This window comes from Azolla caroliniana, unplaced genomic scaffold, assembly GCF_043228905.1.
Source record: "Azolla caroliniana isolate FFs.n. ecotype wild unplaced genomic scaffold, voAzoCaro1.0.p SCAF_14, whole genome shotgun sequence".
Taxonomy (NCBI): domain Eukaryota; kingdom Viridiplantae; phylum Streptophyta; class Polypodiopsida; order Salviniales; family Salviniaceae; genus Azolla; species Azolla caroliniana.
Window position 1 is genome coordinate 145,401 of NW_028230449.1, and position 17,191 is coordinate 162,591.

A 17,191-nucleotide genomic window follows, 5' to 3' on the forward strand; every position below is an offset into this window, starting at 1 on the left:
TAGATGTGTCCATTTATACACAAATTTTGGGTGAGGTATTCATCATTTCCCCCCACATATGCACGCATCAATCTTACTCCCAAGTCTTCTTTAGACGCACATAAAAATCTTGTCCACCAATCAATCTTTATCTCATTCCACCGTGTAATTCAAGTTTATGATCCCTCCTCTAAATCCACCCATATCCCACATTTCTCTCTTTGGGTCCTTTGTGTAATCCTAAATCCAATATATAATAAAAAGAACTATATTAAAAAAAAATCAACCATATTTATCATAAGGAAAAGCTTATGGTCCCCTTACGAGGATGCTAAGCTCAAAACCTATGTAGTCCAACCTGGCTATGGCAATTGGAGCGATGTGTCTAAGCATGTTGGTAATCAATATACCTTATTTTGATGCCAATACAAAATGTGTAATAGCCCAATGACAATCTTGAAAAAAACAATAACATTATTGTAGTATTATATATATGTAAAATAAATAGAATAAATAAAAGTTTCTCATAAAATTTCATATTTTTATCTCACATTTAAAAGGGGACCTTACACTAATAATATTCTTATAATAGATGAAAAACTTAAAAGTATTTGTTTTATTTTTAATAAAACAAAATTTAAAACAATTAAAAAAAAAAAAGGTTGATTAATTCTCCAGTTTATACTCTCTTGACATTAAACAAGGGACCCTAGACTAGTAATATTTTTATATAATAGATATAAAAATATTAGTTTTTTAAATAATAAATAATAAATAAACGAATGGTTCTGTAATATTGTTGGGCTCATTTTGTATTCTCGAATATTGGGAATACTACGAATTTCACGCATGGGTCAATCTATGGGAAGGAGCATGAATGAGTGTGCTTGATGAGTTGGCTCAATCTATCAGATGTTCCTTCGGGGACATCTGATAAAATTGGAACGATACAGAGAAGATTAGCATGGCCCCTGCGCAAGGATGACACGCACAAATCGAGAAATGGTCCAAATTTTTGTTTGCGTTTTTGGCAGAAATGGCGGAACACGCCTATGGTGACACTAGGAGGAAGTGGCCCGTGGTGGAACTACAAACCCCCACGTTGGCTGTTTCCGGCTCACTTACCACCCTCCCTCTGTTGTCGGCCCCAAGATTTGTCTCATACTAGTCATCAGTACATGGCATTGTTTTAGCTATTGGTACTTACACTAAGTAGTCCGTCCGAAAGGCGTTGTAACTAGTCTCGATTTCTAGGACTTGAGCGGAGGGGGATTCCCCGTTCTATGCTTAAGCCTCCTTGTACAGTCTCTTTGTAATAATCTTACCTAACTAATGGGAAAATAGCTTCATTTTGGAAAAAAAACAAAAACAAAAAAAAGAAGAAGAGAGATGAAGGGAGAAGGAGCAACGCTTTGGTTGTTATATGACCCAATGCAATTGTTGCAATTGTTATAAGGTCACCCACCGTAGACCACTAACACACAACACCAAACTTGTAGCCTTGTGCACCTGAGCCTATGCTTAGACCCCCCAAGCCTAGTCTCCACACTACGAGCTTGTTTTCTTCTTCTCACCTATTCTCCAAACGGAAGTACCCCCAACTAGGGAAGGGGGGAAGGGATGGAACCTTACAAGTCGTAGATTCCCCTCACTTGTTGACAATTTCTATCCATACACCCCTTTACATGCATAGAAACATATATACATATGCAAATACACACAACGTGTTAGGCAAGTGATGAATATTCAAAGCCAATTTACCGTAGTTCTTAAATATTCTCATTCACATGAATACCAAAATGCCACAAAGAAATCATTTTCAAGACTACCAAAACAACAACATGGTTGAAATCAAGAAATATGATTGACAAAAGTAGGAGAGTAATCAGCATAAAAATCTGAGTAACCAAAGTTTGAAAAATCAAATCTTTAAGTTTTATAAACTCAAGATGAGTAATGGTTCAAAGAGTTCAAAATGTGGCTTTTTGGTTAAAATTGGCCTTCACATGTATACAAAGAGAACCAACCCTGAACCCAAAATCCTAAACCATACAAACTTTAAACGGTAAACCCATTCAAGTTGTATCTTTCTTGTTTCATCAACTACGAACATGATGTTTGGGTTGACATTTTGGCCTTTATGAAGTTTACTGACAATAACACAATTTTTTATCCACCAGATATACTCCCTTCTTTGGGTTTTAAGATTTTGGGTTTGTGGTGATTAAGACAAAAGTATTTAGTCCATAATCGCTAGTTGTTACTTGGCTTATGAAGCATTAACCTAGCCTCAAACTTAAACCAAATCCACATAAAGTTTTCCTCAAACCTAAACCATCCAATATTGTCCTATCCATGAGACTTTGAAATGATGGTGGATATGCAATTCATTGTAGTGTCTACATAAGATATGAGTGTTCCACCCCCATTGATGTTGATAGCCATGATCCACAACTAATTCGCAAGCAACATCATTGAGATCCACAATATTGTCATGTTCCTACCATACTTTAACTCTTTCAATAGCCCTCAATATCAAGTGCTTCCAACATGTTAAGTCTTATGAGACCCTCCTTCGCAATCTCCATTCTTACTTCACCATCCTGAATATACCACCCCTCACCGCCTCAACCTCATGTACTTTCACAATATTAGCATTGAGTACGTTACTCTAGGTCTTACGCTTGTAGCTTGTAATTTGCATGGTTAAGTTTAATGTATAGAGGGATTCTTGTTCTTTTCATGTACTTTCTTTCTATTTTAACTATTCGGATTAATGTTTAGAGGGATAACTTTAAGAGGGACTCTTGATAGAGAAAACACTGATGTCCTTCCCCATGTTATGGTGCATTGAGGAGCACTTGCAAAATTTCTCATGAACCTGCAAAGCATACAACGTCACCATTAAATATTGAGAAATGCTTGAGCATCTACCTGTCCCGGAAGCACACGATTGACAATCTGCTCTGCACGATTCAAGTTTCCTGTGTTCCTACAAGAACTTAAAATTGAATTCCAAACTGGTTGATTAGGATATATTGGCATCTTCTCAATGATCGTTGATGCCTTGTCAAATTGTCCTGAATGACCAAGAAGATTAACCATCCAGGTCTGATGTTCGCTACATGGAATAATGCCATATTCCTTGTTCATGGCCTCGAAGAATGTCTCGCTCTGACTCAATAAACCCAGACGACTGCATGCATTGAAGACAACACAATAAAGGTCACTGGATCAGGCTTTATTCCTTCACCTAGCATTCTGTCAAAAACAGTTAAAAGATCTTCACATTCTCCAATCTGAGAATATCCTGAGATTAGTGAATTCCATAATGCAACATCTCGAACTGGAAGATTGCTGAACACAGACTTTGCCATGCCCAGATAACCACATTTGACATACATGTCGACCAACGTGCTGGCCATGACTATATCACCTTCTAAAAAACCCTTCCTTGCAATTTCATTATGGATCTCAAGACCTTTTCTTATTGTTCCCATGATGGCACAAGCTTTCAAGCCACAAATATACGTAAGAATTTGGGGAGATACCACATTGCTGCATGTGTTCAAAATACTTGAGTGCTTCTTCGCCATGGCCATGGTCAGCACATCCTGTGATAATTTTGGTCCATAAGACAACATCTCGGACAGGAAGGTTGTCAAACAATTCCTTTGCTTCCACCAGAAACCCACATTTCACATACATGTCAACTAAGGAACTCTGAAGAAAAAGGTTTCCTTGAAAAGGTTCAATTCCAGCGTGTATCTCTCTGCCCTTAAACATAAGGTTCAAAATTCCAAGGAAAATTTTCAATAGATATAAAGGCTTTATAATCAGCTAAACTTCCATAAAAGCAAAATCATATTCAGTCAAAAATTTCCACAACAAAGCATTCTTGAGTGAAACACAACATATACATGGTCATCCCCATTTTGATGATGTGTATACATTTCCTTGGTAGGTATTTATGATGAGATTTATCAGGCTTATGCTATTAGTTTACGTTTTCTGTTTTTAGTTTATTTAACTAGTACATCTTTAACAGAGTTAAGGCTGCGAGAACCCCATCAAAAAGAAGATCAAAATGTTATTTTTGACTTGCTGTTTTGTTACTAGTAGAAGGATTACTGTCACAGATTCTCCAGTGCTTCAGCGACATTCCTCGATATGCGATCGTGTATCGGCTCCTAAAAGAAGGAAATGCAGAAGTCATGACCAAGATATAGGAGAGGATTGATTTAGCAATGCATGTTGAGAAATCAAAACCAACAGAACCTTTGTCTCGTGAAATTCAAGCTTTTTCCCCGTGATGGTGTCATGCAGCAATATATATCTGCATCAAAGCTCCATAGGTAAATATACATATCTTGCAGAGAGACATTACCATTATCTAACAGAAACATGTGTACGACAAGATTGTACAACTAATCCTATGTTCTTTTGTCTACAAAATTATCATCAGCAATTAATCCCCCCCCCCCAAAGTGCAATCGAATGTGATTAAAAACTCGTCAAGCTTGTCGATGTTTTCTAATATTACAAACAAGTAAACAAGCGACTGAAGGAGTTTCCTGGATGTATGAATCATTGCACCAACGAATACTGCAATTGAGATCCATGGAAAAGTTTACTATATATCAATGTCCAATACTCCTCTTTACTAATTTCCATTATCACTTTCATAAGATTAGATTACACAGTATTTAGAAAAGTATATGAGGGGATTTTACCGCCTCGAAAGCTCTGTTACAAGTTCAACTGGTGCAGCAGGTAATATCTGCAGAAATAAATGACCAAGATCTTATTAAGAGATTTTGTCATGTAATTTTAACTTGCTCCAAACCTTTGGATTAGGAAAACTCGCCATTTCTCCTCTTCAATGACAGATAAATCATATTGGAATCTTTGCATTCATCATTGTGACACTCAAAACTAAAAAATAAAGCTTCAAATACATGCATAAACGCATAATGGACTTTCAAGTTTTACAAATAAATGGAGACATGATGTAACTGTGACCTACTCATTTTGAAACTAGAATAAAATCAAGAATATTGAACCAGGGGGGAGATGAGAGGCCAAGTGGAAATTGGTCTTAAATGATATAAAAAATGGAGTGCATCGTTCGGGTGACCAAATTATGGATTACAACCACTTAAAACATAACGTTTTCACTGTTGTGGATCTAAAGCATAATGCACATGAAGTGGTGAAACATATGAGCTACAAAATAAAATAAACCGTATCGTATTTGTCTTCTTTTGATACAGATTCATTGAACCACTTCATCATCTTGCTCACAGGTTTGTAGACTATATCGCTCCATGCACTCGCTGAATTTAATGCACAACGTGGGTTCTCACCTTTGTCAGCTTGCAATAGGTGCCCAATAAAGACCTCCCATCGGCTTACGAGTGCTTTGATGATTGACATCACCCCAGAGTCCAATATAAGATCGTTAGTGCAGAATTGGCAGAAAACCCATGTGAATGGAATTTGGATCCTGACTTCTAAGTCTCTCCAAATAGAGAAATCCAGAACTGAGATGACATATCATCCTTCCAACTTGGTCGAGACCCCAAGGAAGGTAACCCAACCTGTAAGCTTGTGAGTAAAAACATTTTCAAGAAGGAAAAGCTTACAGATGAAGGTCGCTCAACAAAGACTTGAGAGAATGAAAAAAGCGGGGGTAGTTCCGAGCATGTTGACCTGTTCCACATTGCTCGATGCTTATTCAAAAGGAGGGTTTCATATGGAAACTCCCGATGTAGTCACAGAGTTCACGTAATTGAGCTGAAGCTAGATGTTCTTTTTAGTTCTCTTATCAATGCAACAAATTTTTCAAAAAACGTGGCCCAGAAGGAAATCCGTCCAAATGTACAGTGACCTTCAACTCTAGAATCAATGTCAATGACTGAATCAATAAGATTACGAGGAAACTTCAGAGGTTCCTTCTATTATTTCCCCAACAAAATATCAGGTTCAAAGTTATCATGTGATATTTCAGCGTTCTTAAAGAAACCGTGACATACAGACTTACATTGTGCAGAGCTGTGGTAATAAGCTTCCAAGAAGGTAGAGTATGCAGAAATTGTAAGAAAACTCAAGGTAGCTCACGCAAAAGAAATCCAAGAAATATTCCTAGCAGAAACAAAACAGATGCACACAGCCTTTTCTAAGAATGTTGGCCCCATGTTAATATTTTCGCCTCAATAGCTGACTCTACTTCAGTGTCAAGGTAGCTCACGCAAAAGAAATCCAAGAAATATTCCTAGCAGAAACAAAACAGATGCACACAGCCTTTTCTAAGAATGTTGGCCCCATGTTAATATTTTCGCCTCAATAGCTGACTCTACTTCAGTGTCCCCTACACAGATTCTAGCATTGGCAATTTGCCAAAAAGGATTAATGGCAAACGTCCTCACATCAAAGTGCTTGAAGAGTGGAACGTCAAAACCAGAACAAAACAAATTAATGATTCTTTGTAGCAAGAACATATAAATCACCTTATCTTTATAGGGATCACATTTACTTCTGAACCACAGGCGCAAAAACTCCTGCATATTAATAGAAATGACACAAAGCTGTTAGATCCTTAGACAAAATATGAGGAATTATAATAAAGGATTTTACCTTGTCAATGTTTTCTGGTTCTAACCCTTCCTTAAAGTGAGCCTCGTAAGATTCGTTAATCCAGTATCTGCTTGAATCTGGTGTATGCACCTGTGAGTAAATCTTCGTACATCCGTTACTGTAACTATAATGAAACTCGGTGCTTGTATATTAGAATACAACCTCGTGGATAAAGGTTGCATGATAAGACTATCATAGACTATTCCACATCAAAAGACAATACTGAGGACTTCAATGCCAAAGTTCTTGCTGAAATCTACTTCTATGACATCCTAATCCAATGTGTCCTAATATAAAAAGCAATTAATAGAGATGAGGTAATCAATTGCTGAAATCTACTTCTATGACATCCTAATCCAATGTGTCCTAATATAAAAAGCAATTAATAGAGATGAGGTAATCAATCGTGCAATCAGAAAGCAGACAACCCATAATACTGTGGCTTTACCTCATCAATTAGGAGAATGGAACCATCTGGGGCTTTTCCAAACTCATATTTGGTGTCCACTAAAATTAAACCATGCTCCAAAGCAACTTGCTGAAATATATCAAGACTCAAGAGCCTTAGCTGTATAGAGCTCTACACAGAATACATGCAAGACAAGAGAAGGCACGCCATTAAAATTAAGAGAAATACCTGTCCAAAAGCAAAAAGAGCCAATGCTTTTTCGCGAACATGTTCAAAATCTTCCCTTGTCATCAATCCTTTCTCGACAATCTTATGATAAAACAAGACTCGGTAAGAACAGTGCATTGTGTTAATTTTGGAGAGAATTTGATCTTTGCATGGTTTTGGTTCCTTCTTGTAAGGAAGCCTTAGTAGAAAAAACATTGGGTGGAAGAAGTTTCTCTTTGTGTTTGAACTGTTTGGATATATAGAGAGCAGAAAAACAAAGTTTGAGAGTAGAACAGATAAGAGATTCAAAAGGATATACGCGATTTTATATTGGCGTGACTGAAACGAACATGCACGCAAGAGGTACTGAGATGAAGGAATATAGACAAAAAGAAAGAAAAATATTTGTAACGTCTTTAAGAGGCCAAAATAGCCTTTCCCTTGTGTCTCTTAAGTTCCAGCAAGAAAACCACATGCACCATAGGTCTTCATATTCCATTACCTTTGGTGGTGGGCCAAATTCTCGCTTAAACAGGCAATGGTGTCTCTTCTTATTTCATAAGAAACACTACAATGACAAGTATAATTTTCTTCAAATTCCAATCCCTCCAGACAGTCAGAGATCAGCACAATATCATTCGCATCTTGAAATATTTTTATGGCTATACCTGCTACGCATGCTCTCAAACCCCTAAATCTCTTATGTAATGTGACACCTCGTCCATATAGAGACAGACGAGAGTGGGTAATGGTGGGCATCCTTGTTTTTACCCCGATTGTGCTAGCCAAAGTCTCCAACAAACCATTGGAAACCGCACTTTTCCTAACACAGATTCATGCACTGCATAGATTTCCCATCGCATATCTATAGGGACACCAAGGGCTTCGAGCTGTTGCATAAGCTGAGCACATGGCACAGTGTCGAAGGCTTTTCAGATATACACAAAGCAGCAATAAATCCTCTTATTATGAGCTTTTCCATCGTCATTAAGGGCTCGGGGGGTAAAATATGTGATCCACAGTTGTGAACCCCTTCCGGAAGCCTGCCTGTCCAGCTGAACTGCAGCCATGACTCTAGGATCGAGCCATATAGTTTAGCCAAGTAATGACCAGTCATGATTGTCAGCATCATGGGGTCCCCAAGTCTTTGAGGAGAGGCACAATGATATGTTCTGTCCATTTGGTAAGGAAATATTTACACAGACCTAGCTCTATTAGTGAAGTGTGTTAGCAATGGGAGCAAGATGTCACTGGCATAGATAATGTGCTCACCTTCCAATCCATCATGATCCTGGATCTTCTGAAATCGTAACCAATCATTGGCATTTCTTACATTTTCTGAAGTAAAAAGCTGGATTCACATCTAGGTAAATGGAGACACATGCTCTTCAAATTTAGGCAAATGGATATTTCCCAGGAAATGGTGTACAAGAATTGACCTTCAATGATTTAAATTGCAAACACTAGTCAACCTTGACAAAGTTTTAAAAAATAAATTTGACTCGAATTGAACAATCTTAGCTTGCAAAGCTTACCTCATTTCCAGAAATGGGAACATCATGATCTTTTGCTTTTGTTGTTGGAGTCAAAATATTTTCACTCAATCTTTGATTTTTTACAAGCCCTTCCATTTCAAGAAATAGCAGTAAGTAAAGAAGGGCAATTCCACGTTCAAATACTCCAAATACATTAGTTCAGATACTGTGATATCAAAATGTCCAAATAGTGTTATTTGACAATACACATAAGGTGGACATTACAGGTTTCATGTTGAGCTATAATGCTGAAAAACATCTCTATTACGACTTTGCCATAACCACATATAATGAAATGAACGTATGCCATGCAAATATCCGCATCCTTACCATCAGGTAAATCATTGCCGCAGTAGTTACGAACACCTTTATTGTAAGCAGTCCATAGAGATGTGCTTGTGCTTCCTGTCACGAAACCACGAACTGCCAAAGAGAGGCACTAATATACATATCAGGTGTATAAAGTCCTCAAGCTAGATACAATGCATCACATAAATTCATTATCCATAGTACATTAAAGAAAATAGTGCCCTTACTGAGCACATATACAGAAAGGAACGCACCCACAAACTCCACTGGAAAGACATTGCATCTAGTAGCTATAGTAACATTGGGATCAGGAGCTGCTACAACAGCATTTGGAACGATGTGTTTGGTCTTATCAAACCACCACAGGCTAGTCCGATTCAAAACCTACAGAGAAAATTGATTTTTTACTATGAAAGAAATAAAAATTCCAATTGTACGAACAGAAGTTGGAATGTTTTTGAAACACGGAAATGGGGCCTCAGTATAAGGAAATAAAGACCATAAAACTGGGGACAAGGAAACACATAGCAACCTCCGAATCATTTGTCTATTAAAGTATTGTGCATTAAATACTTGCATACCTTCAATTATTAGCGCATTGAAGCATGTGTATCGTGGAAATGACAACTCGACATGAGGACATATAGGTTATAAAACGGGGTACAAGAAAATAGATTGCAACCTCCATATCATTTGTACATTTCAGCATTGTGTATTTGACATTCACTCCAACGATTAGTGCATTGAAACATGTATATATTTTATTTATGCACGCATTCTTCCATCCCCTCAAAATGCATACCCAATTGGCACACACACAGACAATTTGATTTTGAGAAGCCAAATTCATTTTCTTACATCAATCAATGTTACCCAGTTCTTGGCAATTGAACTTTTTAATGAGTCTAAAAAAATGCATACCTGTCCTTTGAAAGGAACAGCTGCTAATACTCTATCAAATGCACTCAATCGATCAGTTGACACCAGAATTACATGATGGCCCGCCTCATATATATCTCTTACCTGTATACAAAACCTTGTTGTGTCAATTAATATCCCTTAAGCAAATGATGGTTTTCTGATTTACATTAAATAAGGGAATCAAAGAGCAAAATGGTGACAGAAGTAGCACGTGAAAAACTGTAGGTTAAATGCCAAGTCGAGAATGCCCATCATTTGTATATTTCCCTGTATACATATCCTGTAATTTGTGTTCATTTCTCTTTTGCCTTCAATATTTGCAGTCTAGGAGCAAATTTAGCATCAATTGAGATGGCCCTTTAATACACACACACACATACATGAACATACCTTGCCTGTCAAGGAGAGACTAAGGCTAGGAACAATTTGGTGGAGGTGAGTTTCCGAAAGGCAATTGAGAATCTCACTCTCAATGACGTGGGCAGAAATCGCAGAGCTTCTGAAGGAAGACATGGATGTTCTTCTTCTTCCTCCTCCTCCTCCTCCAATCCCTATTCCTCCCATTACTCGTCTGTTAAGAGGACTTATCTGAGAAGCTGGGATAGGAAAGCAGGAGGAGGACAAGGGAGCTGCCAGCACCGCCATTTGCTTACGTGCAAGCTATAGCTAAGTATCAGGATTCAGACCTGACACACAATACAACAAGGAAGAAACACTGTCACCAGGGGTACCTCCAAAAATAGAGAAAAGGGTAATTCCGATATTTCAGAGAAAACAACGACATCAGGTATCGGCAAGGATTTGGTTTAGGTTTAACTGGTTTTGGCCTTATCCAAACCAAACCGGTTTAGGGTTCTCAAACTTGGACCGTACCAAACCAAATCAAACCTATCCCAAAATCAGTTAAATCTTAACCAGTTTGGCCCAAAACAGTTAAGCTGATATAAATTGATAATCCAAAAAGATGAACATTGTTTGTACTCATATTTTCACGACATTTCAATGCAAGGCAAATTACATTCGCAAGATACATTGCATTCACAACATTTAGATGCAAGACACATATTACAATTAAAAGAGTTGTAAGACACATTGCATTTGTGAAAAATGACGGGTGATCCTAAAAAATGTGAATTAGACATCAAACATTCTTCTCATCTTTACAAACAGAAAAATAAGACAGATGTCTCTTAGTTCATGAAGAAGAAGAAAACATAAGACACCCGAAATGACATACTTAAGTAACCAGAAATGTATTTCATATACATAAGTCGTCTGTAAAGACTTTTACTTTCGGTTGCTACTTAGAAACAAGCTCTACTCTTTGCAACCATTTTTTTGTACTGTTGTCAAACAGCCTTCTCACAGCTTGGCTGTGTCTAATTTGTTCCAACAATTGCTACGCTGCTGCTATTCACAGTTTTTCTCACATTTTGTCGTCTATCACATTTCGTGTTTGAATCCCAATCAAAAACATCCTATGCTTTTCCCATATTGCCACACTTGGCATACATGTCCAACAAAACTGTTTCGCACACAATGTTGTCTTCAAAATAGAATCCCAAGTAATGGTGCCATAGTAAAGGCACAAAATGTATTCGATGAGCTTCCAGTCCGGAATGGTATTTCATGGGACTCATTAATCATAGGGTATGTCGTGTTAGAGATAAAGGCCACAAGGACTCTCCTTTTTTTATATTTTTTACCCTTCCATGTGAAAGCTTACCTAAAAGTTACATATCAATAAGAATTGGTCCCAAAAACCTGTCACAGTAAGAGGAACTTTAGCGCCTAGGGTTTCCTCTCCATTTTCTCCACAGTTTTCTCTACTTTCTCTATCCTCACACAAAAGCCCACTCCTTTAGTGTTTTGAATATAGACACACCTCCACATTAATCTCTCTTTCATGTCAGATGTGGTTTTCATGATGACGCTTTGAAATGCTTCAGGCAGATGCAAGATGAGAGCATTCGCCCCAACTCTGTCACATTCATTTGTGTTGTCGAAGGTTGTGCAAGCATACAATCTCTTGAAAAAGGTGAAATGATTCATGATGAGATAAGCAAATGGGGATTTCTGGCAAAACTTGATATTGTGCTTGGCACTGCATTAGTGGACATGCATGCCAAATGTGGGGCTCTTGTAAAAGCACAAAAGCGATTGACAAACTTTTGGAACGGATTGTTATCACTTGGAATGCCCTTGTGGCTGGATATGCACAACATGATCTCGGTCTTGAAGTCTTGAAACATTTTGAGAAGATGCAAAGTGAGGGCATTTCTCCGAATACGGTCACATTAGTTTGCATATTGACAGCTTGTGGAAGCCTAGGATTTGTAGATACTAGGAGTGGGAGAACAAATACATGCCAAGCTGAAAAAAAAAGTAAAGGAGGTACTGAAGCACCTTTTTGGCATGGATGAGACTTATATCCCGAGATTGAAGGTGTGCCACCGCAGAATCTAAATCTCCTCCTACTCCCTAAATCATAGCCCTCAATTGGCTTTTCTTTCTCTCTTTCCTTTTTCGTCCAAGTTGCATAAAGGTATAAAAGGGCGGTTTATGAAGACGAAAAAGGCAGAGCCTTGCAAATGCTCTCTGTGCATCCAGTAGTGAATCCCCCTTCTAGGTCATAGGCATGTCTTACTTCTTTCTGGTTGTTATTTCAGATAGCAATATTTGCTACCAGTGTGTCGGTTAGAGTTTTTGATACAATCAATGTATGCTTTGTATTGAGTTCCTATATGATATATACAAGCTCTGTAGTAGCTTGAGTGACTTATGTGAGTTAGGGTTCTGTTGTAGTAGCTTGAAAGACATATTGCAAATCAGATCTATCGTTCATGTATGTTCATCCATACTAATTAATCTATTAAGTTTTCGTCTTTATGTTTTGTTCCTTCCTCCACCTGCTCTTTCACCTTTGCATATTCATTCACAAAAATAGACACATCTATTTGTGTGTATACTTACTTGATTCTGTTCACTTGTGTTTCTTCAGGTACTAACTAGCAACTACTCGGTATGCCGTCGGGACTCGATAGAAGGCGTGCAGGCTACAGCTCGACAATCGTAGGAGGTGCTCTAAGAGGCACTCGTTGCTGCACAAAAGGCGTCTTCGTGCACTGTGCAGGCTTGAACTACCTTTCTCTCTCTCTCTCTCTCTCTCTCTCTCACGCCTAACCTTAAACAGATCAATTTTTTGCTATTTCTGTTTAAAACTATATAAATAGCCGACCAAACTGCGAATTCATGACTACTCTCTCTTTTTTTCTTTTATCACAACTATAAAAATAGTTGGCTCAAAAAAATATGAATTAGCTAGATTCGAGGGTTTTGGGAAATTCTAGGTGGAATAATCACCTCTAGTTGTCTCCTACATTGGTCGGCAAAATTCACAATCTTACTTGAACACTAACATGCTCCTAGGACTATGAATTGGCAACGGTTTGGTTTTGGCTTAGCCAGTTTGGCCTTGTCCAAACCAAACTGACTAATAAGCTTACACCAGTTCCTAAACTGGTTTAGCCAAGCTGATCACGCCTTCATCGGCCTAGAAACCGGCTTGGTTCAACTTGACCCACCCCAAACCAAGATCAAACTACTTAAAAAAGCTCAAGCCTAAACCAGCCGAATAGCCAAACAGTTTTAGTTTAGGCTTGAGCCAAGCCGTTGCCAACTTCTACCTTGGACTTTGCCCTATCGTGGGCTAAACCCTTTTGTCGATGTAGCCTTTCCCAGTATACCCCTCTGTTGGTGTGATGTGTCTAATCATTAACTGTAAACGTAAGTGTTTGCGAAAGCGTAAAACAGAGAACAACAGAGAGAGAGAGAGAGAGAGAGAGAGAGTGGAACACAATTTCAAAATTATATAAAGACTCTGTATACACACTGTGCTAAGTAGCACTATTTATACAAGTCCTCTTGGGACTGACAGAAGTACCATGTACTTCAATGCTCACACGAGCATCTGACACTTACTACGAGACTATAGCTACCTAGTAGTCTATCCTATACTAGGCTTCCGATTGGACTTCCGGTTACGGATTGCACTCGACCTCCACTGCTTGCCGGTTCGATTGCTCACCGTCATACCGATCCGTCTCGCTTACCGGCTTCGGCTTATTCAGCCGATCCGGCTCCGGTTTGAGCTTGCCGCTCAACACTCCCCCTCAAGCTCAACCTGAGGTGGGGTCGTAGTGTCGACCTCTGTGGCAGTCGGTTCTTCCAACCGACTTCTCCTGGCGTCACTCCGCCTTGCTCGTGCTCCTCGTCCGGTTCGGTCCCGTTTGCCGCGACCCCTTTGGTTCTGCGCGCCTCGACCCTCTCGGTCGGCATGTCTGCTCAATAGGCCCATCTCAACACTCACGTTGTTGTGACTCCGGCGCTTGCCGATCCGTCGGTTCTCCCACGATGGCATCGACTTCCGCTGTGTCCGTGTCCCCTTGGCCTTCAGTCGATCCGACTCATCCGGATCCATCTGTTGATCCGAGTCAGCTGTCTCCGACTCGTTCCAGCTCTTGTCCGAATCGGTACACTCTAATTCGACTTCCGGCTTCAGGCCTCTCACCACATCGGACCACTTCCGAGTCTTGGCCTTCTCCATGCTTCCCTCGGCTTCTTCAGCCGGTGAACCGAAATCGAATTCTTCATTCGACTCCGCATCATGGTTAGTACCGTCGTGATGACCTCCGCACAACATGCACTTCTCTTCCTGAGTGCACAACTCTTCTTCACAGCCGCTTGCTCCGACCTGTTCGGATGTGTCGACTTCCTTCGTCGACTCGGCTTCCTTCATCTTCTTGTCTCCTCTTCTTCCGGCTCTCCTCTTACCGACGGGTTCAACAGTTTTTTTGCCTTTGCCCGTTTCGGTAGAGACCTTGCCCTTGCCCTTGCTTCTCCCCCTCAAGTGCGGCACGTCGAGATGCTGAATACCAAGCATGTCGGTAAAGTGCTGCAACTTGTCCGATCCGAGCGGCTTGGTGAAGATGTCGGCAACTTGCCGATCCGTATGAGCATACCGTAGGTCAACTTCACCGCTCAGGACCCGCTCACGCACGAAGTGGTAGTGCACCTCGATGTGCTTTGTGCGAGCATGGAACACAGGGTTCCTGGCGAGCTGCAAGTTGCTCATGTTATCGCAGTAAATCGGGATCGGGGTCGATACCTCGATCCGCAAGTCTCGCAACAGTCGTCGAAACCAGATGGCTTCACAAGTGGCAACGGTAGCGGCCCGGTACTCAACCTCAGTGCTTGACAAAGCCACTGTGGGCTGCTTCTTGCTGCTCCACGCAACGGCCGCGCTACTTATGGAGAACATGTATCTGGAAGTTGAGCGGCGATCAGAGGCATCGCCGACCCAGTCAGCATCTGTGTAACCGACAAGCTCTTCGGGTATCCCTCGCCGATATAGCAGTCCCCGGTCCTTAGTGCCGCTGACATACCGTAATATGTGTTGCGCGCACTGAAGGTGCTCCACGGTCGGCTTATGCATGAATTGACTTACCATGCCGACCGGATAGCTGATGTCGGGTCAGGTGATGGTTAAGTAGACCAGGCTTCCGACAACCTGTCGGAACCGTTTCTAATTGCAGGCCGATCCGGAGTTGGGACGGAGCTTCTGGTTCTGGTCTAGGGGTGTGGAGACAGGTCGGCAATCCGTCATGCCGAACTTATACATCATATTCAACACGTAATGTCGTTGTGAGAGCAATATGCCGTCGGGGGTCCGGATCACTTCGATCCCAAGAAAATAATGAAGGTCCCCCAGGTCCTTCATTTCGAATGCGTCCGACAACTGGAACTTGACGCGGGTGATTTCGGGAAGACTCGGTCCGGTGATGACTAAATCATCCACATACAAGAGTATACATACCGGACCGTCAGAGCCTTGCCGGATGAACAATGAAGAGTCCGACTTAGAGACAGCAAACCCCAGCTTACGCAACCGGTGCGTGATCTTCGCGTTCCAAGCTCGGGGGGCTTGCTTCAAACCATAAAGCGACTTCTTCAATCGGCATACCGCCGACTTGTTCATCTCCGATTGAAATCCGGGGGGCTGAGTCATAAAGACTTCTTCTGCAAGCTCTCCTTGAAGGAAGGCGTTCTTCACATCCATCTGGTGAAGATGCCACCCCCTTTCCGCAGCAACCGCCAGTACCACACGAACCGTCGTCGTCTTCGCCACAGGAGCGAAGGTCTCGTCGTAGTCGATTCCGTGGGTCTGCGCGTATCCCTTCGCCACTAACCGGGCTTTGTACCGGTTAACAGAACCGCCGGCGTTGCACTTGACCTTGTACACCCACTTGCATCCGATCGGTTTACAGTGACGGGGAGGATCAACTAGGTCCCAAGTTTCGTTGGCATCGAGTGCCCGCATTTCTTCGTCCATAGCGGCACGCCAATTTGCGTCCTTTGCCGCTTCTGCGTAGCTCTCCGGCTCACGCACTTCTGTTACTTTAGTCATGTATGCATAATGATGCGCCATGTATTCATTGTACCCGTACCGCATGACGAGATCCTTCTGACGGGTTGATCGGCGCAACGCACCGTCACCTGATTTGAGGCCCTTCTTGGCCAGTTCGATCTTCGTTGCTGAAGACCCGCCTTTCTCCTTTCTGGAGTCGGATACGCATCGATCTGACTCATCGTTGCCGATTTCGAATTCCGGCATCTTCCTCTTCCCCTTTTCTTTGCGCGTGAACCGTTTCCTCGGTTCCTTGTGCGGGGAGAGCACGACAGAGTCTCCACCACTTGCCGTCTCTTCATCCGACTGGTCCAACCGACTCAGTCGCTCGTTCGGTCCACTCAACCGTAACGATTCCGGACTCTCATCTTGAGTCCCAACTTCATCATCCTCTACTAGGGCTGATTCAGGCTCACTGGCTTGATCTTCCGGCCTTGGGTCGGGATCGGAAGTCGGAGTCGGTACGGAGTACCAGGATGCCGATTCATCGAACTCGACATCCCGGCTAACTCGGACTTCCTTCGTCCGGGGGTTATAGCACTTATACCCCTTTTGCTCTTGAGCATAGCCGACTAGGATGCATTTTTCCGATTTTGCATCCAACTTTCTCCACTTCTGATCCGGCACATGCACATACGCTATGCTGCCGAATATCCGAAGGTGTCTTAAGTTCGGCTTGCGCCCGAAATACAGCTCATGAGCTGACACCTTGTCACCAATGCGGTTTTG

The 17,191-nt window shown here is 41.2% G+C and overlaps 1 protein-coding gene and 1 non-coding gene across 6 annotated transcripts; one reads left to right on the top strand and one right to left on the bottom strand.

Annotated features, from left to right (window-relative positions):
• Positions 1 to 893: 893 nt before the first annotated feature.
• LOC147855069 (U6 spliceosomal RNA) lies at positions 894 to 996 on the top strand. Its single transcript, XR_015530878.1, has one exon. It is a non-coding gene; the product is annotated as a U6 spliceosomal RNA (small nuclear RNA).
• A 2,805-nt stretch (positions 997 to 3,801) lies between these two features.
• LOC147855070 (phosphoribosylaminoimidazole-succinocarboxamide synthase, chloroplastic-like) lies at positions 3,802 to 13,075 on the bottom strand. Of its 5 annotated transcripts, XM_087330409.1 has the most exons (13): positions 13,006 to 13,071; positions 10,387 to 10,682; positions 9,997 to 10,098; positions 9,330 to 9,459; positions 9,097 to 9,189; positions 8,767 to 8,855; positions 7,253 to 7,333; positions 7,064 to 7,153; positions 6,616 to 6,705; positions 6,489 to 6,539; positions 4,713 to 4,759; positions 4,258 to 4,315; positions 3,802 to 4,169 (listed from the first exon to the last, which is right to left on the bottom strand). In XM_087330409.1, exons 2-13 carry the CDS (start codon positions 10,639 to 10,641, stop codon positions 4,113 to 4,115), a joined length of 1,143 nt encoding a protein of 380 aa, XP_087186535.1. In that variant the 5' UTR covers positions 10,642 to 10,682; positions 13,006 to 13,071; the 3' UTR covers positions 3,802 to 4,112. The 5 variants fall into 5 exon arrangements, 3 of the variants coding, with proteins under 3 accessions (XP_087186535.1, XP_087186534.1, XP_087186536.1); XR_015530818.1 differs by lacking the exons at positions 3,802 to 4,169; positions 4,258 to 4,315; positions 4,713 to 4,759 and adding exons at positions 5,141 to 5,579; positions 5,692 to 5,936 and having other exon boundaries at positions 13,006 to 13,075; XR_015530819.1 differs by lacking the exons at positions 3,802 to 4,169; positions 4,258 to 4,315; positions 4,713 to 4,759 and adding exons at positions 5,142 to 5,579; positions 5,692 to 5,896 and having other exon boundaries at positions 13,006 to 13,073.
• Positions 13,076 to 17,191: the final 4,116 nt, after the last annotated feature.

Bases quoted from the DNA above. Each gene is read 5' to 3' on its own strand.
- LOC147855070 (XM_087330408.1), bottom strand. From the start codon at position 10,641: ATGGCGGTGCTGGCAGCTCCCTTGTCCTCCTCCTGCTTTCCTATCCCA. The intron at 7,334-8,766 runs GTAAGCTTTGCA...TTTTATCATAAG, and splicing joins TTCCCATTTCTGGAAATGAG to ATTGTCGAGAAAGGATTGAT. The intron at 5,937-6,488 runs GTGATTTATATG...GGGAAATAATAG, and splicing joins GTGATCCCTATAAAGATAAG to AAGGAACCTCTGAAGTTTCC.